Source organism: Erigeron canadensis, chromosome 6, assembly GCF_010389155.1.
Source record: "Erigeron canadensis isolate Cc75 chromosome 6, C_canadensis_v1, whole genome shotgun sequence".
In the NCBI taxonomy this organism is placed as follows: Eukaryota; Viridiplantae; Streptophyta; class Magnoliopsida; order Asterales; family Asteraceae; genus Erigeron; species Erigeron canadensis.
The window spans coordinates 28,378,697-28,405,015 of NC_057766.1; the positions used below are offsets into that span (position 1 = coordinate 28,378,697).

The 26,319-nt window shown below is 34.4% G+C and overlaps 3 protein-coding genes and 2 pseudogenes across 4 annotated transcripts; 1 reads left to right on the forward strand and 4 right to left on the reverse strand.

Moving 5' to 3' along the window:
• The first annotated feature begins 1,508 nt into the window (after positions 1–1,508).
• On the forward strand, positions 1,509–4,083 carry LOC122605049 (28 kDa ribonucleoprotein, chloroplastic). The gene is made up of 4 exons (XM_043777922.1): positions 1,509–1,984; positions 2,332–2,433; positions 3,051–3,323; positions 3,744–4,083. The coding sequence occupies exons 1-4, from the start codon at positions 1,592–1,594 to the stop codon at positions 3,795–3,797; spliced, it is 822 nt and encodes a 273-aa protein (XP_043633857.1). The 5' UTR covers positions 1,509–1,591; the 3' UTR covers positions 3,798–4,083.
• Positions 4,084–4,813: 730 nt separating this feature from the next.
• Positions 4,814–10,169, reverse strand: LOC122603418 (rab escort protein 1). Its single transcript, XM_043776111.1, has 9 exons — positions 9,439–10,169; positions 8,937–9,059; positions 8,373–8,472; positions 7,701–7,739; positions 7,353–7,599; positions 7,202–7,277; positions 6,534–6,726; positions 6,173–6,253; positions 4,814–5,545 (listed from the first exon to the last, which is right to left on the reverse strand). Exons 1-9 carry the CDS (start codon positions 10,128–10,130, stop codon positions 5,444–5,446), a joined length of 1,653 nt encoding a protein of 550 aa, XP_043632046.1. The 5' UTR covers positions 10,131–10,169; the 3' UTR covers positions 4,814–5,443.
• Positions 10,170–11,835: 1,666 nt separating this feature from the next.
• LOC122604620 lies at positions 11,836–14,635 on the reverse strand (annotated as a pseudogene).
• Positions 14,636–15,914: 1,279 nt separating this feature from the next.
• Positions 15,915–16,964, reverse strand: LOC122602617 (annotated as a pseudogene).
• Positions 16,965–17,820: 856 nt separating this feature from the next.
• Positions 17,821–20,948, reverse strand: LOC122605780. Of its 2 annotated transcripts, none has more exons than XR_006324715.1 (5): positions 20,801–20,948; positions 18,880–20,101; positions 18,359–18,555; positions 18,102–18,273; positions 17,821–18,026 (listed from the first exon to the last, which is right to left on the reverse strand). XR_006324715.1 is itself a non-coding variant. In XM_043778735.1 (5 exons), exons 2-5 carry the CDS (start codon positions 18,985–18,987, stop codon positions 17,968–17,970), a joined length of 546 nt encoding a protein of 181 aa, XP_043634670.1. In that variant the 5' UTR covers positions 18,988–20,101; positions 20,801–20,948; the 3' UTR covers positions 17,821–17,967. The 2 variants fall into 2 exon arrangements, 1 of the variants encoding a protein (XP_043634670.1); XM_043778735.1 differs by having other exon boundaries at positions 18,359–18,565.
• Positions 20,949–26,319: the final 5,371 nt, after the last annotated feature.

Below are 26,319 nucleotides of genomic sequence, written 5' to 3' on the forward strand. Positions count from 1 at the left end.
AATGAGTATAACTGGTTTCAAAAACTTCTATAACAGGGATACTATTGTAGCATATGTCAAATAATTCCATCAATATGTCTCAGCTAATAATGACAGTGACGAACATGCGATTATTATACTACACTTTGCACATTAGAACACTTTACAAATTAAATGTATGAAAATCTAATATTGATACTATCGTAAACCCCGTGTCCAGTGTTGAACACGGGTCCAAAATCTAGTAGTAACCTATTATGATTTTGTAATATTCAAATATCGTTAGGTACGTTACAGTAAACAACTTCGATTAACATATTTTAAAATATAATTCACTGTAAAGCACAAAGTTTTATAATTTTAGATAAATTTTTTATTATTAAATTATAAATGACATGGGCTAAAATCTAGTAATTAAAGTTAACGAGTCATTCCTCTTATTGAGTGATGGGAGCTTTAAATTAGATTAAACTAGTAAGGTCAATTCCTCGCGTAGGTTTCCCAGCAACCTTGTTCTTATTATGTAAACTTTCATGCAAGAAAATTTACAAAATCCGACTGTAGCACGAATGCTCAATCAACTAAATGATTTCGGCTCCTCCTCAAAAGGAGTCACAGGTAGTATAAAGGATTTTTTTACAATCTTGGCTGACCAAATGAATTTTATTTTCGTATAATTTCAGATTTATATTTCATAAATTTTCAATCGTATTAGAATTAGAATTACTAGAATATATAATATACGTGAAAGAATTCTAGCAAGTAGCAGATATGCAATCAGTCTGTTTCCTTTTCAAAAATTGAATAATTTTTTTTCGGTTCTATAGCTGCCATGAATTGATCGAGCATACGAGACAAACACACACTTAGGTTTCGTATGTACAATCCGCTCAAACTCTCCAAAGCAAATCGGGCTTTAGTTTTGTAATCTAAGTTGATTGGTAAAGAATGCTATCAGTTGTATTGATGACATGTGCTAAGAAAAGGCAGTAAATAACTGTTTGCAGAAAAATTTCCGTCCATGGCATCATCACATACAGTTCACATATGAAGTGTTGACAGGGGTATTAGTGGCATCAGCAAAAAGATAACTTTTCCAATGACACCTTGTGAAACAGCATCCATGACTACCAAGTACACGAGTACACATATAAAGTGATAGAAATCTGGTTATTCATCTTGTTCAAGGAACTTCAAGATTACCATATCGTAATCTTAGAGAACAAGTAGAAGGGCTTAGTAGCTAGGGTGGATGTCAACTTTCTCTATTAGTATATGGAAACAAAAAGTGCTTCATCAACCGAAACATGTATTCAAGGATGACCGTTGTTAAAAAAATTTAAGAGAGGGACTGTCGTTGCAAATTGATAAACCACAGGGACCATTCTTGCCTTTAACCTTTTTTTATTGTACAAAGCACAGACTATCTTCTTTACAATATCTTATCATCTAACTCATCTTCACAATCCAATTGGATATCATCCGTCCACCTCAGCAGCTAAAGTAGTCAAAACGACCAATGACCCATTTCCTTCTATTCAATGGGTGAGTCAGTGGACTGCACCTTTCATTAACTTTGAAAAACCATCAAGACACCACCACCACCACCATCATGGCTGCTGCCACCACTATGGCTGCCATCACCTCACCACTGATCACCAAACTAAAAACAACCTCAAAAGCATGGCCTATGTTCTTCCTTAAATTAACATCTTCATCATCCAACATACCAATGATACAAATGTCATCATCATCTTTAATATCTTCTCATAAGTGGCCAATGATGAAAATATCGGCATCCGTTGCACAAAACGATACCGCAGTATCTGTTACGTCGAATGATGATGAGGAACAAGTTATTTCCAGTGGAAATCAACCTCTTGAAGAGACTGCAAATAGTAGTTCTATACATACAAAGCTTTACTTTGGGAATTTGCCTTATCTTTGTGATAGTGCTCAACTTGCTGGAATTATTCAAGATTATGCTACCCCAGAGCTTGTTGAGGTATATATATACACATATAAACATATACATATATATATATATATATATATATATATATATATATATATATATATCAATCTTAATTATAGCTACCCATATGGATTATTCTTTCATTAGCATTATAAAGATTGAAACTTTTTTATATGCCCATATGGGATCCTTTCTTGAACATTATAAAGATTGAATCTTTTTTATATGCCCATATGGGATCCTTTCTTGAACATTATAAAGATCGAATCTTTTTCATAGTTAGTGTTAAAATTTTGTAAAAAGGATTAGGCATTTCATACACTTTTTCATATGATTAAATTAAAAGGGTATTTATTGAATTGAGTTGATTATATTAGGTACTTTATGATAGGGATACTGGTAAAAGCAGAGGTTTTGCATTTGTGACCATGAGCAGCATTGAGGATTGCAAAGCAGTCATTGAAAATCTTGATGGAAAGGTAAAGTAAACTTCTTTCTATCTTGCAATCGTATTAGATGTTGGATACTTTATTGTAATTAGATTAACTTTAATTACCCAATGTAGGATCATAATAATACATCAAATAAGTCTCCAGGTGCACGCTTATTTGAGTTGATTATTGATACCCATTCCTTATTATTGGAGTATCCTAGAGTGGGATGATCTTAGAGATTAGATATCGTTTTTGACCAATGGGTCGTCGTATTGGGATGTGTTTCAATTCTTCCTAGTTATTGCAGAAAAATATTAGCTCAAAAGCAGAATTGGTCAAATGGATGGAACGGGTCATAAGTTCACCTAAGTGTATGTTCTAATTTATCAAATGGCCTAAACTATCTACTCAAAACTGTAAGTTAATTCTTTATGTAATACAGTATTTTTAATGGTAATATATACAAAACATAATAAACGAAAGTGTTTCAGTATAGCTCAACCCGACTTAGCCGACCATAACTTACCCACTTTGCCATGTTACCTGATCCACTCATTTTGTCACCTCTGATACAAATGCTAATTTCTAAATCAGGCTATGAATAGAGCATTTTAAGTACTACCATAAAAGATTAGTCTACAGTATTTGATTTTTGTTTACAGGAATATGGTGGTAGGACACTAAGAGTGAATTTTTCTGACAAGCCAAAACCAAAAGAACCTTTGTATCCAGAAACTGAGTACAAGTTATTTGTAGGAAATCTTTCATGGTCAGTTACTTCTGAGAGTTTGACAGAAATGTTTAGTCAACATGGAAATGTAGTTGGAGCACGGGTTCTATATGATGGGGAAACTGGACGATCTCGTGGTTATGGCTTTGTGAGTTACTCCACAAAATCAGAAATGGAGACAGCCCTTCAGATCCTCAATGGAGCGGTAATAACTAATATCTTTAGCTGATCAAAATCCCAGAAACATCTTAATGGCAATTTGGGTTGTAGATCTGAATTTGATGGATAGGAATTTGGATTTACCTACTTGTTAGGTTAACACAAGAAATCCCAATTCCATGCCATCAAATTCTATTGAAAATTTTTAAACCAAACGGCCCTTTAGCTTCTTGGAAAACTTAGAAGTCGGAATTTTTATATGGTTCGGTATGGGTTATGCTATACTTGTTACAGATCTGATAAAAAAAACTTAGCTTAAAAGGAAAGGATAAATACTAATATCTTTCACAATCATATAATTTTTTTTAAAAATATTTTTGGACAGAGAGTCTTTCGGGTCAAATGATTTTAAACTTGCCTGACGTTACTTGACGAATAATTGATTATTGTGCCTTGTTATCAACAGGAGCTAGAAGGGCGATCGCTACGAGTTAGCCTAGCACAAGGGAAAAAGCAGTAAAGTTGAGGCACGATTAGATATAGAAATCCAGTTGAATTTGTTGTTTGCTTAGTGAGTACTCACATCAATGCATATGGCATAGTCATGTAAGCATTGTACCAAAACCCTTTCCAGAAAGCAAAGAAATTGATCAGGAACCATATTTGGTGATACAAATAACAGCCTGCAGCTTAGTTCACAACCATTATGTTTCACGTTATTCGTTACTGTATCAATCAACTTTGATTAAAAATGTAAATTCGTAACATTTACACAACTTTTTAATGGAAAATATATATTGGTCTGATACAGATTCACATAAACATGCATGTCATTATAAACAAGCAACATCCAAAATCTACCAAATACTATGAAAAAAATGGACAATTGATCCATGCGCATCATCAACCAGTCCCAAAAATTACATGACAGACATTATACTAGTATCAATAAAAGACAGTTCTATAAACTAATCGAATAATGAATTCTTCAGTTTATCAAATGGTCTACATGATAAATAAATAGATAAAAATACCAATATACCATTGAGTTCTTTTACTGTCTTACATGGATGGTCCCTAATCCCTATGGTTTGCATGGATTTCATTAAACATCTATATTTTGAAAAATCGATAATCCTCCTTAGCGTTGGCTTCACAGAAAATCCAAAGATAGATGGCCGTCTATTTTGGTGCATTAAGTGGCATGTATCTAGCCGTTAGAGGCACAATAGACATTTTCACTTTCATAGCTTACACCATATGAAATTCAGCCAAACCTCATCAGAAAAAGTGTCACCAGAAGAATTTGACCAAAATTAGCCAGAAACAGTAGACGAACTTCACCGGAAACAGTAACCGGTTTTTGGGATTAAATCCATTAAACCCAAACCAAAAACAACGTTATCGAAAACCCAAACCCAAAAAGGTTCCTGGGAGTCGCAAACCCCAAACCAGAACCCCGGTTAGACATCAACCAGAAAACCCACCCGGATTCAAACCCATTATACACTTAATCATAAAACACATTCTAAAATATATTTCCAAACACAATCAAAATCACATAATATACCTAATATAAACATACATCAATGAACCTACAAAAGCAGTGATGTCTCACATAATATACCTAATATAAACATACATCAATGAACCTACAAAAGCAGTGATGTATGTAAACTTACATTATAACAAAAACACAAAACACTTCAAAATCCTTCATTCTAAGTTTCTAACCCATAAAATCTTCTTGCATTCCCCGTACTTGATTCCTTTCTTACGCTACACACGCTACTCTTGCTGCCCATTTTGCAAACTCTTTAAATTGTTTTGCTTCAAGGATTTACAAAATCCATTTCATAATCTTACAGGAAATTGGTTTAGGTTGTTATTTTGGTTGCCCCATTGTTGGTGTCGGTGGCAGCAGTTAAAAGAAGGGAAAGGAAGTTAAGGGTTAGGGTTTGGGGTCCATCTATGTAAATTATACTGTGTGTGTGTGTGTGTCAAAAATTACCCCTATCATTATAACTCGCAAATCTAATCGGACTGTAATTGGAGGCTAGATCTGTTACAAGGATACTATATGCATATATGCCACTGATTAAACTTGAAAAAGGTCAATATTCTAACCAGCACAACTAATAATGTTGAAATTTGAAGAAATCATCATTAGGATTCTAACTCTTTATTATCATCCTCGTGCTTATCAACTGATTCTGAGTTGTTTGTTTCTGGGAAAAATTCATCATCAGGGTACAGCTTCTGAAAGAGCTGTTATATGCCACAAAAAAAGTTCCTCATCAGACATGTTACCATGAAATCTCAAAATGAGCATAACACCAGATTATTTCCACAGTAACTGTCAAGTCCTTATAGCAGCTCTAACCGTATCATTATGGTTTAGAGCTGCCATAAGACTTGAGAGGTATACAATTACGATCCATTTCCGGTAATGGGTTGGGAAATACTTGTTCTCTAATAGGTTTTTAATGGGTAAACTTGAATAATTTGGAAAAAAACGAAATCTGTTAAACAGAAAGTACAAGGAAAAAGTACAAGACGTCAAGACCTCATAAATCATTAATAAACTAGATTATTATTTTTAGAATATATATTTGAAAGATAATTTAATACATCGAAATAATTATAAACTAAAAAGTAAATAAAACAAAAAAAAAAACTGTTTTTGAGTCAGTCAGTTGGACCTAACCCAGCCAAAAAAAAAATCTGTTTGGACCTATCACCCTACCCGACATGTTTCAACCTATAACAAATGAAACCCATTCAAATTCAATTTCTCTTTTGACTCGGTCATCCAGACCTTCAACAAAACAACCATGAGTCCTATTCTAGGTAACATTCCACAGATAAGCGAAGATATTGGCAAAAAGAAGATACCTTTGAAGTAACACCCAAAAGATCACTATAGTTCAGATTTCCATCTGGGGTAGGAGTTGTAACCACAGGTCCCATCGAACCCTAAAATTATAAAAGGCAATTAATTTAGGGAAAACATCCAAAACTCAACCAACAAAAGTACATGATTGTGACAGTGAGCCAGTGAAATGCATAACCTAAGGATTTGTAGAAACTAGAAAAATTTTTATTTTATTTGAAAAACGCAGCCTTTTTATGAACTGCATGACATGTGTAGTAACTATGCAAGTTTTTTATTTTTGTTTAACTGTTTGGAAACGAAGGAAATGTGTTGCGGTTCTTTAGTTGCCACGAATTGGTAGAACTAGCAAGATAAGCACACCTCAATCAGATCCTGTATATACAGTGCACTCCAAAGCAAAGTGGGCTTCACTTCTGTACTGTCGGCTTGATCAGTAATATTGCTATCAGTTGTACCAGAGGCACGTACTGAAAAAAGACTTTTAACCACCGTGTGGAGTAACTTTTTGCCTTCAAGTGTATCATCACATACAACTGAAATGTAGATAACAAACCTGAAAGGTGAAGTGAACTACGTTATGTTAGCAGTTAGATGTTGCAACCAAATTACAACCAATCTTATAAGTTGCAAAAAGGGCATGTTGGCTAGTCAAAACGAGTCATTTGGGTTAAGCTCAAGAACTTTTTTATACAAGCAATAAGTAAGTCAAATATAACTACACACTTTCTAGTATTCAAGTTAACTTAGATTAAAATAAAATTCGAGGATCCGTGCCCTACATATACCACTTCAGGAGAATTTCAACCTATTTGTCATGTACGACCCATTTGACCAGTATGCATTTAAGCTATTTTTAATTTACACATTTCACTTGTTTCCTTTTAAGCTACTTTTTTTTACCCATTTGGCCTGTTAAAGATAATACATAACCCTAACTGACCCGATGATAACTATATGGGTGGATGATGAATGAGAACAGCAAATCAAATGACATTTCAAAAGGAGATAGTAACAAACATAGAACGTACATGCCAGACGGAGAAACAGCTAGATTACTCCCAAGCTGGAGAACTCGAATTGATGTAGTCTGATCAGGATGCAGAGCTAATGGGAAACCATAGTCAGTTGGAATCTCCAATATCTAAAAGGCTATACAATAATGCTAAGAAGTGAACTTACATCTAGGAGGATATATGACAAGACAATTCATTATGTCAGGTTTTAAAGAGCTCTTTGTGATGCATATTCCACGGGCCAACTTGCCACTGACATCTCCAATACCAAAGACTTTAGAAGCTTCTTGGAGAGATTCTGAAGGAGATTTAACCAGTGAAGATGTTATGGTAAATGATGGACCCATTACCAGCTGATGGCTGGTAAGTTCCTGGCCAGAAACCAATTTGACACCTCTATAGTTCCCCCCATCCTGCAAATTTTATCAACACAAGATATTAGTTGATGGTCTAATAAATTATATGGGAATCTGATTTTTGCACGAAAATAATAATAACAAAATCAAATACAAACCTTGTCCAGAATTAGAGATATTACAGGCATCCGCAAAACCTGTAGAATAAACAGTAGTGAAACTTGTGTAAAATCAACAATAAAGTAGTACGATCAACAAAAAAAAAAAAAAATTCAGGCAATGCTTTGTGAACCAGCTTCCATTACTTCAATGCAGGGGCGGAACTACCTTAGAGGTAGGGGTAGCCCGGGCTATGCGTACGCTTAACTTGTATGGTGTATTGGTGTAAAATAATTGAAATACATTGGTTTTTTCATTGGTGTTACGGGTCAACAAACTTTGTAAAAACACTTATTTATGCTAAAATTAGAGAAAAATCCTCAAAAAAAACCTTACATCACAATAACCTTGTCGTTCAAAGTTTTTGCAGGGATATGAAGCTAATTTTAAAAAAGTTTGTGCTACAAGTCACTAATAATCCTGGTTCTGCCAGTACTTCAATGTGAACATAGTTACAAAACTGGAATAACTTAAATCATTGAGCCTCAAATGCTTCTCCGAATGGAGTTTAATAATGGACACTAAGATGCAAACTCTTATAACCACACAGTTACACAAGTATATCAGGTTTCCTTAGAGAATTATCATGATTTAAACAAAACAAGTTCAATGATACCACCAACAATGACAAAAAAGAAAAAAAGGAAAGATAACCAAAGTATGAGACTTACATAAAGACACCCTTTGACAGCAGCACGGCGGCAAAAGGCTTGAGCTAGTTCTCCTTGGCCATAAATGGGGTATATCAAAGCACCAAGTGCATTAGGAAACCTGAATAGCAATACAATACAGCATATGTTCATGAAAACTGGTACAGAATCAGCAAGAAGCACGTAGATTTCAATCGCTAGTACATGTGTAAAATAGTAGCTTTGAGTGTAATAAATAATAATTGTATGTTAGAAGTAAGTCAGTAGTTTCTAGACAGATACATTAGAAAGATCTCAAGTGGTCACACGGATACCAAGCCACAAGAATGACAAACTTATATAAAGAATACTAATGCCACACAAAAAACAGGATACTCTTTGTATTCAAGATGTTAGCAGTATTGAACCTTCACAAAGACAATTAATTTCATTTTCCCCGTCCCCTAATATTTCACTGACATCAAGGTTCTATGTCAATTTAAACGACACAAGTCTAGAGATCCACATCAAATATGTTTGAGCATATAACAAACGAAATTACTAAAACTAATAGTAAATAAAAAGGAAGCAGAGCATAAAAGCAACCTTCCGACTGATGAGTGGTAAAGAGCTAAACGGTCAATCCCGTCTCTTGTCTTGATCATATTTTTACAAGACTCTCCAGCATCTTGATCATAATCAACCATGGCAATCGCATAGAGTATAATCCTACAAAGTGTAAGAAAGACGAGTAGCTTTAGGTTTCCACACAAGCATATAGAATCATCAACATTATATTTTTCTACAAAACTGCATGTTTTCCCATATAAGAAATTTTCGTACAAACATTAACGGGTTGCATGCTCATTACTCTTAATCTCTTGCCGATAAAAATTTGTCATTTTGTAATCTAAATTGTCTCACGAAATCAAATATCTTAATTCCAAATAACAGAATTCGAAGCTAATTATAATAATCCGTACAACCTGCAAACGACACTAAGCATCAAACTTATCTGCCAGACTGCCTCCTCCTATATAATTATTAACTCGACATAACTAACACGCATTCATTAATCAAACAAATAACGAAAAACACAAAACATTACGATTTAATCTTGGCAGGGAACTTCATTTTATCCAAAAACGCAACAAACGGACTTTCCAAATCCTCACTTGAAACAATCCTCTCATCATCACCATTCGAACCGCCCTTAACCGCTTCGAGATGACCTTGAACAAGTTTAAAAAAGCCAAACAACTGATTCTTCTCACTAAACTTCAAACTCTTATCCCTAAAAACCGCGCTTTTCGAATCCGGAACATTAACTAACTTCCCATTCTCATCACAAACAAAACTAGCATCAATATTTTTAAACTCAACATACTGATTAGCACTAGATTTCAACAACAAATCAACTGCCACGTCAGCACAGAACAAAACCCTAGGTCCTGATACATCAATAATAAACTTTCTAGAATGTTCATTTACAATTTGATCGTATGTATTTATCTCGATATCTGAGTAGATGGATCGGGTGGTGACGTGGACGTCGGTGTCTGACGTGGCGGAGTGTGATTGGTTGTTAGGGTTTTGAGATTGGAGAAAGGAAGTTAGCTCTGTGAGAGTGAGGGAGGAATAGTGTGAGCCGTAAAAAGAATTTGGATCGAGATGAAGGACGGTTTTTCCGGCGGTGGAAGCGGCAGCGGCGATGATGGATTCCGGTAAGCCGGTGCCGATGACGATGAGATCGAAGTTTGACGGTTCGATCGGTGGGTATGATTCTGAAGTTTCTGCCATTGGAAAAAGAAATGGGTTTTTTTGGCCGGAAATTGATGTCTTGTTTATTTACTTTAGTAGCTTCTATACAGTCAAAATCTGGTCAAATCTTTAATATTTTTGTTTCAAACATATAGAAATTTTTTTTATATAAATTAAGGGAAAATGATTCGTACTGCAGACTTTACCTAAGCTTAGGACTTTACTTAAGCTTAGGTACTGCCACATTAAAAAAAAGTTACATATTAATCTTTTGAATTTAATAAACATACATAACCCCCTGAATTTTACATAAACTCCCCCTGAACTTTACATAATCACCCCCTGCTTTACCTAAGATAGGTACTGCATGTTTTACCTAACTTTTCCCCATAAATTAAATAGATAGAAATATTCATAAAAATAATTAAATAGGTAAAATTGCGAAATTTTTTAGGCATTCATGTTCGTTCATTTTATTTAACGTCTTAACGAGCAGATTAAGAATTAAGAAAACGAATGGGTTAAAACCCCAGCGGTTAAATTGGTGAGTTCCTGACTGTCTGCCCGTATGAATGTAAAGGCTAACTGACATGAATGTTTAAAAAAAAAAGAAGTATGTTTACAATTATTCATTAAGAAAATTAGCATGTTTACGTTTGTTAACTTTGTTTATTTATGTTTAAAAACAAACATAAAAGAATGTAAGTGAACCAACACAAACAAACACTTAAATTAAAGTATTATGATTCAAGTTAAACTAACTATAACAATTATTAATTATTTATTAGGTTTTTCACTAAATGAATGATGATGATTTAAGTTTATTTCAAAAATCAATCGAATAGTTCATCTTTCTGTTCTTTCTTAAACTTTTTTCTGTTCTTTCTTAAACTTTTTTCTATACCAAGTATAGTAGAAGTACTACAAAATAATCAAATATCATTGTCATTTTTGTACAAATTAAGTTGAAAGGTTATTGATAATAATGACTTCATGTTGTTATGCTAATCTATACATAGAAGTGATGAATACATATAAATTGCACCTTTTAGTTTGCATTAGTATATATGGTTCAATATATCATGGAGTATATATGGTTCAAATGTTCAATACACGGACTGCTGACATAGTCATAATGCCAAAAACCAACTGTCAAGGTCACAACAGCCATGACATTGTAACATTTAAGATGATAACAAAACATTGTGGTTCGTTCTTTTTTTCCAAAGCAAAGTATTTCACACTGATCCATAGATATTATCAATTATCTATCCATCATGGGACTATGAATCACAGCTTCTTGGTCCGTTAGGTGGGGGCTTAAAATCAGTTTCTTCCTATAATATGGTTGAGACAAAAGTTATGCATTGTTACAAGGGTCGGAAAAACAATAAAATTATAGAAGTTTTTTAAAAATTACTCACCTGACCGCCTATCGGCCACCTCTAACCTCTGGCAGCATGTTCATTTTAGGCTTCTTTTTGCCTGTACGCTTTTGAAACAGTCTCCCTGATATCTCTTACATTGAACGGGTCCAATGACCAAACCCCATAAGCATACTAATAAATTCAAAGTTTCAAACAATATGATTCAATTGAAACTTAACTGAACCAAAACAGTTGCCCGGATGATCCAAGAAAAAAGTCATGGGCCAAAGAAGGCATAACATGAAACAGAGTACAGCAGTGAACTCAAAATGAAACCATTCTCTCAAAACACTAATATAACAGAAGCTTCAAAGATAAATAACTAAATATAAAGTCAAGGCATCATTTTCAAAGATAAAAACAATCAGTACCCATGTGATTATGCTAAATTGCTAATATATGAATATTTTTCACTTAATTCTGAAATAGATTACTCCAAAATACAGAATCCAACATAAACTAATAATATGCAATTCTCATACTTGTCTCCTATTTTGTAACGCTCAAACATGTTTCTGCACTGACAGGATCCTGGATTTCATGCATTCTGGATGCAACTTCGGCCGCTATTGGGACCTAAAAGAAAAAGGGGAAATTGTTTGCAGTACATGTGTATATAAAATAAGCTTATGATATGGGAAGAGAAAAGGTGTACCTTCTTTCACAAAGGTGATTATGTGTCTTAATGGATCACGAGGTAATGCTGCCAACAAAGAATTCAAGTCATCGAAGTGTTTTTTGTCTTTTGAAGAAGAAATAGATACCACAATCTGGATATCAATCCGGCCTTCATCTTCTTGTTGAAGTAGCTTCTCATATGTAAACTGAAGGGGGAAAAAACAATATGTGACTGAAGGATGATGAAGATTCCACAAAAGAATATGCATTTAACTCTTACCTTAATGATGTGGCTCCGTTGTTCAAAATCAAGGAAATGAAAATCAGAGTTTAAAATTAGATATCGAGGGCATAAACCCCAAAGTACAGCATCCACAGCAGCTACATAAACTCCGAAATCTTTTATGCCCCCCCACAAATGTGAGAAGTGAAACTCAAACCCAGGTGGATCCTCTCAAGGTCAAAGACCTTACCAATGGGCCACCAACCCCATTGGCAATTATCTATAGCTATTTGTTCTCTTCGTATGGACACTTATTTGTGCATGGAGGGGCCGAGGAGCTAACACATAAGTGACTGATAAAATAAATAGAATCTGGTAGATACCGAGAAAATATCCAGCTTCAATACTTTGAAGGATCAAAAAGTCTTGTGCAAAAAGCACCTCAATTTTTTGAACCAAACAGTGTTGACATCAAGGCTGGGAAACAATTCCAACTGTGCTTCCGACTTGGCAGGATTTCTTGCCAGAAGTTCATGTAATTTACATGTAATACAGTACTTAAATAAAACCAAGTTAGGAGTATCAAGATTAATTAGTTCCATTTTCAGCAAGGAAGTAACATCAATGTTCTCAAGGAATGACTTGAAAACTTCAGGTTGCATTGTAAAGAAACCAAAAATAACTTTTCAATATAGGGGAAGTTGGAAAAAAAGTCAGTAGAACCTTTGAATTTTGATAAGGGATTCCCGCCATAAAATAACGTTGTTAGTTTCTTGCAAGATGCAAGGTTTAATGTGGTACCCCTCTTTCATCCCTATCTACCAAGAAAAGATACCATAGATTTAGAGCATCAATATCTATGCTCGCAACTTCAACCTTGAAGTCAAGCTGAACCTCTTGAAGATTCTGTAACCCATTGATACAAAATCTTTTAAAACCACGGCATTCTAGAAGCTTAAATTTCTCAAGAAGCGGGCAACAAGTGATCAGATGCTTAATCAATTGCTCGTTTATATTGACTCTCTCAAGGTGCAACAGCTTCAAAGAATTAAACTTGATAGCATCATCAACCATCAAGGACGAAGGCAACTCACAATGTTGTATTATCAAATCCGATAAAGAAGAGACAGATAAGAGTATGTGAGGAAAACGGTACTTTGGCAGAGGACTGACAGTATTGATATCAACTTTTAACAACTCCAGACCGCCTTTCCTAAGAATTAATCAATTGCACCTACCAACAATGGATAAATGTGAAGGGTTTTCAAGCAGCAGTCCATTGAGGTTTAAGACGTAAACGCAAATAAGAATGTTTTGTTGATTACAAAATCTGGAAGTGGTATACTCCACATACTTGAAAAACATGTTCTTTACATGACTAGTGTCATAAGGAACCCGGGATGCATTTATGTCTTTGGTAAAATTATCCATATTGAAATCCAAAATGGGGAAACAAGCAGTTATCGCAAACCAGTCCTTGGACAATACACTCATTCGAACAAGGTCAGCAGGAGAGTCCTTCAAAAGATAGAGTATGTAGATAGCAATAAGTTCCGGAAGCTGTGAAATCCGATCATCAACATCATCCATTCTTGTTGTATTCCTCGCCATGTCCCCTAAAATATTTCAATTTCAATAGGTTGAATTAGGGTTAGGTTTTATCTTATCACAAAACCCAAAAATATAATTATCAACATCTACTTAGTTAAGTAATCACATGTTCACAACAATTCATTTTCACTATTAGTTATAAAAAAAGTGTAAATGGGGGAAACCCTAGCCCCGGTACCACAATTGGATATCCATCGAATCACCACGTATGAGCCATATGATGCCGGTACAATACCTTCATCCTAATTGCCTCATGGTCTGGGCACCCCGAAGGATCGAACCCGCGTCTTTAGACCTTCACATGTGGGTCTAGGCTTCATTGGTAACGGTTACTTTAAAGAATTAATTTTTTGTGCCAAGTGGAGATCGAACCTGAGACCTTAAGGTCCTAAATGTTTCCTCAATATATTTTATTTCTCACTAAATGTAAAACATGTCCCTCACAAGACTAACATCATCAAGGATCACGGGTGCATCAACGTCTCTGGCGAAACTATCTATATCGAAATGCAAACCAGTATTTGGACAATACACTCATTCGAACAAGAGCTTTTTGAGAATTGTTCAAAAAAGAGAGTATGTGGTGAGCTATATCTTCGGGAAGCTGTGAAATCCGATCATCATCCATTCTTGTCGTTTTCTTTTGAAAGGCACCCATTCTTGTTTTAGCCCTAAAAACCAATTAACACCTTAGCTACAAAATAAAGTTAAAATGATTCCGTAGATAATATATAACCGAGATCAGAAGTTAGAATTAGAATATCTATCTATATCTACACCATAGGTTTTAGGTAAAATAAAACAAGTATTAAAGTAAAACAAATAAAACAATAGGTTTTTCTTCGGTGATAATCACCGTACATCATGAAAATCAATTGCATCGTGAATCTTCGTGCATCAATTTAACCATGACCTAAGAGTCAAGATCTTGTATTATTCCTTTTACTTTAATACTTGTTTTACAATATCCAACCCTCTATACTAAAACCTAGATATATAATAGGGTTTTAAGTAAAATAAAACAAGTTTTATAGTAAAACAAATAAAATAATAGGTTTTTCTTTAGTGATAATCACCGTGCATCATGAAAATCATCGTAAATCAATTGTTTCGTGAATCTTCGTGCATCAATTTAACCATAAGGGTCAAGACCGTGTCTTATTTGTTTTACTTTAATATTTGTTTTACAATACTCAACTCCTATATAATAGATATACTATATATATTATAAAAAAAATATGTAATATTTTCATCTAGCACCCTTTTAAATATTTTTACATGTACTTTCTCTCAATATTAATAATTGAATTACACTATTAATCATTTTTCTCTTTAAAATATGTTCAAGTCCCTTTAAATCAATTACTTTTACATCAATTATCTACATCACTCGAGTACGAGACGCAGCCTTCGCCAGCAATAGTCGGTCCCACCACCACACCGTCGCCGCCACTACCACCACCACATCTGACGGATACCGTGCTAGTTATTATCAAGGTAAAATTATTATAACTTGTATTTATAGTTATTAATTACAAAAATAATAATATACGAGTATTTTTTTTTAACTTTAACATAATATTATCTTCTATACTCGCAGGTACTATCCTGTTTTAAGTGTTGGGGAAACAACCGGATAGTGACTAGCACGATATCTGGTACATGTAGATACATGAAAGACTAAACAAACACATTGCATGATGGTTACCAAAATATTAAACATGTCTAGTGACTAGCACGATATGTGATTTAACCATTTGATTAACATTTGGATGGCTATATACTCAAAAGGTGTGGTCTTTAACTAAGTCCATGGCCGGTCTGATGGTTCTGAGAAATGGGACAGCATTATAGAGCATTAAATTTCTCTGTCAACGTCCAACACAGCTAAAAGTGACATTGGAAGACCCGTCTTCGCTGCCACCTCATACTTTATATGGCAGCGTATGTTCACAGATAATGAAATAAATCCTGCTCAACTTAAGGAGATCATAGTGGACACGGTTTGACTTGAACTTGCTACAATGAAGTTTAAAGGTGGTCTACGGGTACAATATTGGTTAGAGAAATGGAAATTGCCAAAATCTCTCGGTGAACATCATACACCTAATACAAGAGTCATTCGTGCAGGCTGGAAGAATGGCTAATTCATATTAACCTAGATTGTAGTCGGTTGTTTTTTTATCATGTGGACCACAAACTTACTGTTACTGCCTGGAACAGTGGAACTTACTGTTACTGCCTGGAACTAGACTATGCTCGCCTGGCATCTGGTGTTGAAGGGAACAGCTCCACATACCGAGTCCCGGTCATTTTTCTATCTCTTTCCATGGTAGCTTCGGTTGATTCAAATGTCACATATGCCTCTCCTGTTACCTTCCCATCTGGCCTGCAAGCAATGTGCACTATCTCATCTGCAACTCTGTAAATTTTTAAAAAACTTGAGAATGTCTGATTTCTTGACAGTAAACGGGAGCCCTCTTAGCTTAAGTATCTGTGTGTACTCCATTTGATCCTTGTCATTGGGTTTCTTTGAGCGTGAAAGGTCTGGTCTGTCATGGTAATTGGGATCAATACCTTCATATTCAACCTCAGCAGCCACTATGTTGCAATAGTCCTATTTCATGCACAAGAAAACTTCTACATACCTCTGACCCATATTTTGGCTGTTCTTTTGAACAGCAAGATCAGCATTCACGGGTCGGGTAAAGACTACAAATGCCTCGCCAAGAAGTCAACCATTCTTGTTAACAAGCAGCATATCAACTATCTCAAGCCCAGAAAAGAATCTGAAAATGTTTACCTCTCTGCAATTGTATGGCAAACCATGAAGAACGACAGGAAATGTTGCCGGCGGAAGTCCACCAGTGTGGTCGTGTGGTATGTAGCCACACCACTTGGACCGCTGCTCACTGCGAAGTAAGGACCGGGTTCCATCATTCTTGGTCTCTTTGAGTGGATCTCATACCCATCTGATAAAACCCCCCCTCCCATACATTCCACTATATATATTTATACCCAAGCAAAAAAAAAAAAGAGTCCCCACGCAACCTTGTTTATAAGCCGAACCCAACCCATGTTTTCCATAACTAATTTTTTATTACCATAATAAATACAAAAACACATCCTCAGAAGTTCACCTCTTGATAATAAAATATCATTCACATGGTAATTTAGTTTTAAAATTAACATTTTCAACAAGGTAAGAGCATAATAGCAACAATTATATCATTATTACACATTATAGCACATCATATGCAGAGTAACAGATCCAATTTTCCTAGCATAAGTTTTAGTACAGCCTAAAAAGTGAACCTTTAGCAAGCTATATATAGCAATAACCCCAGAACAGACCCAAGTCATCAGAACTCCATATATAACCAACGTTCAGAAAACGAACAACCACAAGGCAGTAGGCACAATACTCTTGTAACCAACAATCCGTTCAAGTTCTAAAAATCATTCAATCAACAAGATTATAATACGAGTCCCACAGACAATGCTTATGATCATATAATTTTCAAACCTTTATTTAGAACAGCATATTAATATTATTTTTTGATTACACGCTTTTCAAACAGTCCCCATGATATTTCTTAGTTTCTTAGAGTTAACGGGATCTGAATTCTCAAATCCCCATAAGCATATTGATGAATTTAAAGTTTCAAACAACATGATTCAGCTGAAACATAACTGAAACCGAAAAGTTAGCAATATGACCAGCAACAATAAAAACATCCCCAAAGCAGGCAGACAAATAAACAGAGTCCACTAGTGTGCAAAAATCGAAAACATTGTCTCATAAATCATAAAGCAAAGGCTTCAAATATATATAGTCAAGGCATCATCATCAACTAAGATACCATCAGTAAACCTATGAATTATATTTAGGGAAGAGTTTCTAAAAACTGTTCACTTGATGAATACATCACTGAATTCCAAAACACAAAATCCAATATATAAAAGTACTACTGTACTACACATTCATCTTACTTGTCTACTGACTGACAGGTTCCTCCATTTGATGCATCATGCTTCTTTGACGGGCATTCGAATCTGAAATATAAAAAGAAAGAATTTGTGTATGTGTATGGAGAATAAGCTTATGATATGGTAAGAACAATAGTGTACCTTCTACTTTTATTAAGGTGATTAAGTGTCTTAGTGGATCACGAGGTAATGCTGCCAACAATGAATTCAAGCCATTGAAGTGCTTTTTGGCTTTTGAAGAAGAGATAGACAACATAATCTGGATATCAGCCCGGTCTTCATCTTTCTGTAGAAGCAGCTTCTCATATGTAAACTGAAAATTAAAACAAAAACAAGAATACACAATCTGAATAATGGACGATGAAGCTTTCATTAAAGAAAGTGCATTTAACTCTTACCTTCACGATGTGGCTCCGATGTTCAAAATCAAGGATTTGAAAATCAAACTTTAAAGTTAAAGATTGTGGATGTAAACACCAAAGTACAGCATCAATAGCAGCTACATAAACTGATAACTCTTTTATGGTCCCAAATTCTACTTCAACATGCTCAAGTTCAAAAGGTGGGGAGTCAATGACCTTTAGCTCCTCAACATCTATGAAAGTCTACAAATTAATTGATGAATACAAGTTAAAGTTGAGAACATTTCATATCATTGCAAAGGGACTATATACATTTGTCTTATGTCTGCAGGTGTGCATATGTTTTTCTATAAGGCTGAGTTTTCAGAGCTTAAAAGTCATAAATTCATCTTTGTTTTTTATACAGAAGACATAAATTTGTTGACTTTTCAATTAAAAGGTTAATTGTCATCTTCAATAAAAAGTATAATGCAATAAAACATAAATACCGAGCAAATATTCAGCTAAGTGGCTAAAACATAAATGACTAATAAAATAAATAAACTCCTGGTAAATACCGAGCAATTATTCAGCTTCGAAACTTTGAAGAATCCAGTAGTCTTGTTCAAAAGCCTCAATTTCTTGAACCAAAGAGCATTCACATCACGGCTAGGAAACCATTCCATTTGTGCTTCCGACTTGGCAGAAGTTCAGACAATTTAGACGTAAGAGAGTACTTAAATAAAAGCAAATTAGGAGCATCGATATCAGTTACATCCAAATCGCACCATGGATATAACGCCAATGTTTTTAAGGAACGACTTGATATCTTCAGGTTGTGTTGTGAAGTAGCCAAATATAAATTTTCAATAAAGGAGAAGTTGGATAAAAAGTCAGTAGAACCTTCCATATAGGGTAACGGGTTCCCGTGGTAAGATAGTGTTGTTAGCTTCTTGCAAGATGAAAGTTTCATACATGGTGCCTCTTGTTGATCCAGGTTTACCAAGATAAGATACCATAGATTTGGAGCATCAATATCTATTCTCTTAACTTCATTGTTAAAATTAAGAGCAACTTGTTCAAGATTCTCAAGCCCATCGATACAAAATCTTTTAAAACCATAACAACCCAGAAGCTTGAATTTCTCAAGAAGAGGGCAGCAAGTGGCCAGACGCTGAAGCACTTGCTCGTTTATATTGACTCTCGCAAGGTGCAACACCTTCAAAGACTTAAACTTGATAGCATCATCAACCATCAAGGACGAAGGCAACTCACAATTTTGTAAGACCAAAGAAGATAATGACGATAAAGATAAGATTATATTAGGCACACGGTACTTTGGCAGAGGGGCAATAGTCTAGATATTAATTTTCAACGCCTGCAGGCTGCCTTTCCTAAGAATTAAGCCAATGCAGGTATCAACAACGGATAACTGTGAAGGGTTCTCGAGCAGCACTCCTCCAATGAGGTTGAAAGTGTGAACCCTAGTAATGTTTTGTTGATTACATAATCTGGAAGTAGTATACTCGACATACTTGTAAAACATGTTCTTCACATGACTAGTATCGTAAAGAACCTGGGATGCATTTATTTCTCTGGTGAAATTATGTATATCAAAATCCAAAATGGGGAAAGAAGCAGTTACCCAAAACTAGTTCTTGGATAATACACTCATTCGAACAAGTGCTTTTGGAGTATTCTTCAAAAAAGAAAGCACATGGTGAGCAATAGGCTTCGGGAAGCTGTGAAACCCGATCACCATCGTTATCATCCATTCTTGTTATATCCCTCTCCATGTCCCTGAAAATATTTCACATTCAATAGGTAGAGTTAGGATTAGGTTTTATCTAATTACGAAATAAATAAAAAATCATCACAATCTTATTGGTTAGGTAACCACACCAACTCATTACGGCTATGTTTGACAAGCTTTTCAAGATCTTCTCAGGAGTCTTAGTTTTTTTGTTTTAAACTAAAAGCTCATATATTGTTAAAAGCATTGTTTAAATGCAACTATCTCTAGCTTTTATTTGAAAGAAAAAGCTCCAAAAAATGAAACGCTATTTGAAGTAGCATTTCAGGAGCTTTTAGTCTAGATGAAACTTTTAAATTTTAAAATTACACAAATACCAAATTGCTGCTACAACTACTATACCAAACACATCCATCAAATAAAAGGTTTAGCTAACAGCTTTGCAAAGCTACAACTAAAGCTACAAGCTGCAGCTAACTTTGCCATTGTTATCAGACTCTTTAATCTAAACAATTAAAGAAAGATAATATATCGTCTATCAATAACATTATACTAAATCACATTACAAACACAACCAAATTGCAATTGTGTATATATATACAGATCACTGAAATATTTTCATATCCATTCTCTCTTTCCTATAAAAATTTAGTAGCATTATATCTATATATAAACAGAATGTTATATTAATAAATGACCTTATTTGTCAGCTAAAAAATAAGACAAAAACCCCTTTACTAACTAACCTTGTTTTTCTGGCAGAATAATAGAGTGTAAAAAATCGAATTTATTGTTAATGCTGCAAACTAGGTACTCGTAAGCATCATGGTTGGATTAGTGGTAAACACCCTTGCTTCTGGAGACAGAGGTCATGGGTTCGATCCTCATCCCATGCAAAGGTTGGAGGGCTTTTTTACCATTTAGGTAGAAACTGGAAGCAGCCGAGGTCTGCCTACATCTTAACCTCCCCATACACCGTCGACGTATGAAGGTTCAAAACCCGTAAAAGGCGGCATTGAGCAATTACTTACTGCAAACTAGGTACTCGTAATAAACCCTGGTGTTGGTAAATTGGGTGAACAGGGAAGGCGAATGGAGAAGTTGAAGCGGGTAAAATTGGGGCGAAATGGGTAGGTTTTTGGATTGAGATGAACTACAGTTATTTTACTTTAGAACTTTAATAATAAAGTTGTTGATTCTAGGATTAAAATTCATCCTAATATCTTGAATGCATTCACTAGTGTTATCCACTGATTATCTCTCCTAATCTCATCATTTAATTTCAACAAGTGTCATGATTATGGAGTTAGGAAGATTATTAGAAGGTTTTTTTAGAAGGATTTATCACTTTCTTAAAATCAATAATCAAGATTCAAACATAATTCTTAAATGTTGACCTTTGATTTTAATCCAAAAGTTAAGATGCATCCAACTTTACTAATAAAGTTGAAAGCAACTTTAGAGGATCAATCTAATGGGTAGACTTTTTTACCCTTTTCTTTTCTCTAAATTTTAGATTTATTTTGATAGAGTATTATTAATATATTAAATTTAAGTCCCTGCCTCGATAGGACATCCCCGTCTTGCAATGAAGTTTGGGTGTTAGGAGACCAAGGTTCGAATCGGAGCAAACAAGGTTTTCCCTTAATTTAGCGTCATGTCTTTTATAGCGGTTAAATTGGTGTGGTTTTCCCTCTCATGTGGTTCCCTGACTTCGTGAATCGGTCGCTAGTGACTGCTTGCCCAATTAGATGTAACGGTTAGTCGTCCCGTGACACGAACATTCAAAAATATGTATATATATATATATATAAAAAGATAAATAATTAAAAAGAATTATATGTGGTAGGAAATGATCATGAGACATAAAAATGTAGGTTATGTAGGCAGTTTTGTTAAAGAAACTCTACACTCTATTCTTTTCATATTTCATTGGATAGGATTGGATAGAATTGTTAATGTAAAAAATTGTAAGTAAAAAATAATGCAGTTATGACGCGTTATGATAAGGAGATGTCTCTTTCATTTTTCACCATCCACCACTTCTAATAAAACTCGGGTGACTCGGCCGGAAACTTGAAATCGGAGTTGGAATCGGGGATAAACGGGTCGAGTTGGCTAGAATCGAGTGAAAACTTGGTCAACAACTTGGTCGCATGTAATACTCGGTCAAACTTGCCTGATCAATCAAGAATCGGTCGGATCAGTCAAAAGTCGGGTTAATTTCGTAAAAGAAAAACTATTTTTATTTTTTTAAGGAAAATCCTAAATTGGTTTGAGTTTATAATGAATGAATTGTTAAATTTGAAGTATATGTTAAAGTTTCTAAACATTTATGTTTTAAGTTTGAAGTTTATTACATATAATAATATTATAAACTTTCTATATAAACACGAATGCGATCTGAGTTTTTAAAAACTCGTGACTCCCCCTCCCCCATGTCGATCCAATCCCGAATCACGAGTTCTCCAACCTTGCTTAATTATAATCATCATTTCATGTCTTATTTTAAACAATTTAATTATATTTTACACTTTTAATTAATTAAACTACATATATATCTTATAAAATCAAAACAAAATATTTATATTTATCTATTTCTTTATTATATAATAAAACACAATTGTTTTAACCATTTATAACTAATAAAAAGGATTATTTTTGTCACTTGTTGGGTGATATGGAAGGCGTTGAACAAAAATAGGTTTGAGAAGAGAAAGATTAGTGTTGAAAAATTTTTACAAGACATTAAAATTTGTAGCTATTTTATGGCATGGGGATAAAGAAAATAATATGTCAATTACCTGGAATAGATCGTGTTTATAATAGTAAATTATCAAGAAAAAAAAATCTTTTAGTATATATTAAAAAAAACCTTTTAATTTATCATTAGAAAAGTGTGGTCCTTTAGATAAAAAGTCTTTTATTCCGATGTCATATACCGGAATGTTCAGGAAAAAAAAAAGTTTTTTATTAAACGTCAATTTGTAAAATATTTGTCAATCTATCATTGTTCTTGTTCTTGTATAAGGCGTGCGAGTTAATTAAAAAGTTAATATTGGGTTTCATTCAGTTCTTGGTTGTCGTAACTGTTGAGCATCATTAGAATGTGTGAAAAGCTCGAAAATAACTCAGAAGTATATTGAAAAAATACAAAAACATCCCAAATGCACTTTGAAAGATAGATTGTGTTTGATTTGTCAACCTCGTTTAGAACACTGGTTTTATGGTTGTATGGTTTAAAACACTGGTTTTAGATTTTTCAATACAGAAAAACAACATAAGGTTAATCTTATTTCTTAATTCCATGCTTGTCTACCAGTCTAGCTCCATATGATATTTCTTACATTGAACAGGTCTAAATTCTCAAATTCCCATAAACGTACTAAAGATTCAAAATTTCGAACAACATGGTTCAGCTGGACCCGAAAGGTTGCCCAAATGACCAGCACCAAAAACCGTGGCCCAAAGAAGGCAATCATAAAAACAGTTTAGTAGAAAACAAAAAAATGAAAACATTGTCTCAAAAATCATAAAGCAAAAGCTTCAAATATATATATAATCAAGGCATAATCATCATCAAATTTCAAAACCATCACTACACGTCTGAATAATACCGAGTAATTAGGAAAAATTTACTAAAAATTGCTCAAATTTATGGATATTTAACTAAATTCTAAATCACATTACTCCAAAACATAAAATCCAATATATAAAAGTACTACACATTCATCATACTTAATTGTCTGCCGACTAACAAGCTAGTTCCTTGATTTGATGCATCATGCTTCTTTGACGGCATTTGCATTCGGATCTGTACAAAAAAAGGAAAGAATTTGTTGTGTATGTGTACGGAGAATAAGCTTATGACCTGAGAAGAAAAATAGTGTACCTTCTACTTTAGTGAAGGTGATTGTATGTCTTTGTGGATCACGAGGTAATGCTGCCAACAATGAATTCAAGTCATTGAAGTGTTTTTTGTCTTTTGAAGAAGAAACAAAGAGCACCATATGGATATTAATCCGGCCTTCGTCTTCTTGTTGAAGTAGCTTCGCATGTGTAAACTGAAGGGGAAAAAAGAAAAATATCTGGCTAAAGGATGATGAAGATTACATGAAAGGAAATGCATTTAACTCTTACCTTGATGATTTGGCGCCGTTGTTTAAAACTAAGGAAATCAAAATCAGATATTAAGGTTAGAGATCGTGGTCGTAAACACCAAAGTACAGCATCCACAGCGGCGGCATAAACTGATAACTTTTTAATGGTCCCTAGTTTTACTTCAACATGCTCTTGTTCGATAGTGGGGAGTCAACGATCTTTAATTTCTCAAGATCTATGAAAGTCTATAGAACAATTGATGAACACAAGTTACAGTCGAATCTTTCATATCGTTGCAAAGGGACTATGTAAATGGTTTTTCAGAACTTATAAGTCATGAATTTATCTAATTTTGTCTTTATATAAAACACATAAACACACAGCTTCTTATATTTTTGAAGAAATGCAGTAACATATGAATGATATGTGTAACATAAAAAGAAATCTGGTGTATACCGAGCAAATATTCAGCTTCAATACTTTGAAAAATCCAGGAGTCTTGTTCAAAAATTGCCTCAATTTCTTGAACCTACTAGCATTGACATCATGGGTGGGAAACCATACCAACTGTGCTTCTGGCTTGGCAGAATCTCTTACCGGAGGTTTATATACCATCTTAGGGGTTTCAATACTGTACTTGAATAAAACCAAATTAGGGGCTTCAATATCAGTTACATCCAAATCGCGGCTTGGATGTAACTCCAATGTTTTCAATGAACGACTTGATATCTTCAGGTTGCGTTGTGGAGTAGCGAAAACTAAGTTTTCAATAAAGGGGAAGTTGGATAAAAAGTCAGTAGAACCTTCCAATTTCGGTAACAGATTCCCAGAGTAATATAGGTTTGTTAGTTTCTTGCAAGATGAGAGGTTCATACATGGTGCCCCTCGTTCATGCCGAACTGCCAAGCGAAGAAGCCATAGATTTGGAGCATCAATATCTATTCTCTCAATTTCACTGTTACAGAGAAAAACTTTTTCAAGATTTTGTAACCCATTGATACAAAACCTTTTAAAACCATGGCACTTCCAAAGCGTAAATTTCTCAAGAAGAGGGCAATTAGTGGTCAGACGCTTAATCACTTGCTCGTTTATATTGACTCTGATAAGCATTAACCGCTTCAAAGACTTAAACCTTATAGTATCATCAACCATCAAGGACAAAGGCAACTCACAATGTTCTATCCTCAAATATGATAAAGAAGAGACAGATAAGAGTATGTGAGGAAAACGGTACTTTGGCAGAGGGCTAACAGTATTGATATTGATCTTCAACACCTGCAAACCGTTTTTCCTAAGAATTAACCTAATGCACCTACCAACAATGGATAATTCTGAAGGATTCTCAAGCAGCAGTCCATTGAGGTCCAAGATGTAATCGCTAGTAACCATGTTTTGTTGGTTACAAGATCTGGAAGTGGTATACTCGACATACTTGAAAAACATGTTCTTCACATGACTAGTATCATAAGGAACCCGGGATGCATTTATTTCTCTGGTGAAATTATACAGATTGAAATCCAAAATAGGAAAAGAGGCTGTTACCGCAAACCAGTCCTTGGACAGTACACTCATTCGAACAAGTGCTTTTGGAGAATTGTTCAAAAAAGAGAGTATGTGGTGAGCTATAGCTTCCGGAAGCTGTGAAATCCGATCATCATCATCCATTCTTGTTTCAGTTCTAAACACCAATTAACCCCTTAAATAGCTACAAATAAAAAAATTAAATTTAAAAATATATACTCCGTATGAGTATATAATCTATCAATCAATCAGATTGAAAGAAGAACAAAAAAAAACGCAATTAGAGAGAGTATCGAGAAGTAAGCTACAAGTAATACTTTAATCAATCGTCTAAAATTTTAAAAGAGGAAGAAAAGTAAGCTACTAAGTAATATACTTTAATAATAACTCTTTAAATTAATTTAAATAGGAAATCCAAATCTGACTCCTTATTTGCGTCCCGCGTCAAACGACCTGTCTCATACAACATGTTGTAGAGGCAAAAATAATAATAACAGGACGGAAAAAAAAATCAGAAGAAAAAAAAAACACCAATGTTGTATCATTTTCTGTCTCATTCCATGGAAGCTTTAGTTGATTCAAATGTGACATATGCCTCTCCTGTTACCTTCCAATATATCTGGCCTGCAAGCAATGTGTATTT

Excerpts from the sequence above, each read along its gene's own strand:
- LOC122605049 (XM_043777922.1), top strand. The coding sequence starts at position 1,592 with ATGGCTGCTGCCACCACTATGGCTGCCATCACCTCACCACTGATCACC. Across the intron at positions 2,434-3,050 it reads TTGAAAATCTTGATGGAAAG|GAATATGGTGGTAGGACACT; the intron begins GTAAAGTAAACT and ends TTTTGTTTACAG. Across the intron at positions 3,324-3,743 it reads TTCAGATCCTCAATGGAGCG|GAGCTAGAAGGGCGATCGCT; the intron begins GTAATAACTAAT and ends TGTTATCAACAG.
- LOC122603418 (XM_043776111.1), bottom strand. The coding sequence starts at position 10,130 with ATGGCAGAAACTTCAGAATCATACCCACCGATCGAACCGTCAAACTTC. Across the intron at positions 9,060-9,438 it reads TTCCCTGCCAAGATTAAATC|GATTATACTCTATGCGATTG; the intron begins GTAATGTTTTGT and ends TACACTTTGTAG. Across the intron at positions 5,546-6,172 it reads TTTTGGGTGTTACTTCAAAG|CTCTTTCAGAAGCTGTACCC; the intron begins GTATCTTCTTTT and ends GGCATATAACAG.
- LOC122605780 (XM_043778735.1), bottom strand. The coding sequence starts at position 18,987 with ATGGAATGGTTTCCTAGCCGTGATGTGAATGCTCTTTGGTTCAAGAAA. Across the intron at positions 18,566-18,879 it reads CGAAGCTGAATAATTGCTCG|ACTTTCATAGATGTTGAGGA; the intron begins GTATTTACCAGG and ends ATTAATTTGTAG. Across the intron at positions 18,027-18,101 it reads CACCTTAATAAAAGTAGAAG|ATTCGAATGCCCGTCAAAGA; the intron begins GTACACTATTGT and ends TTTATATTTCAG.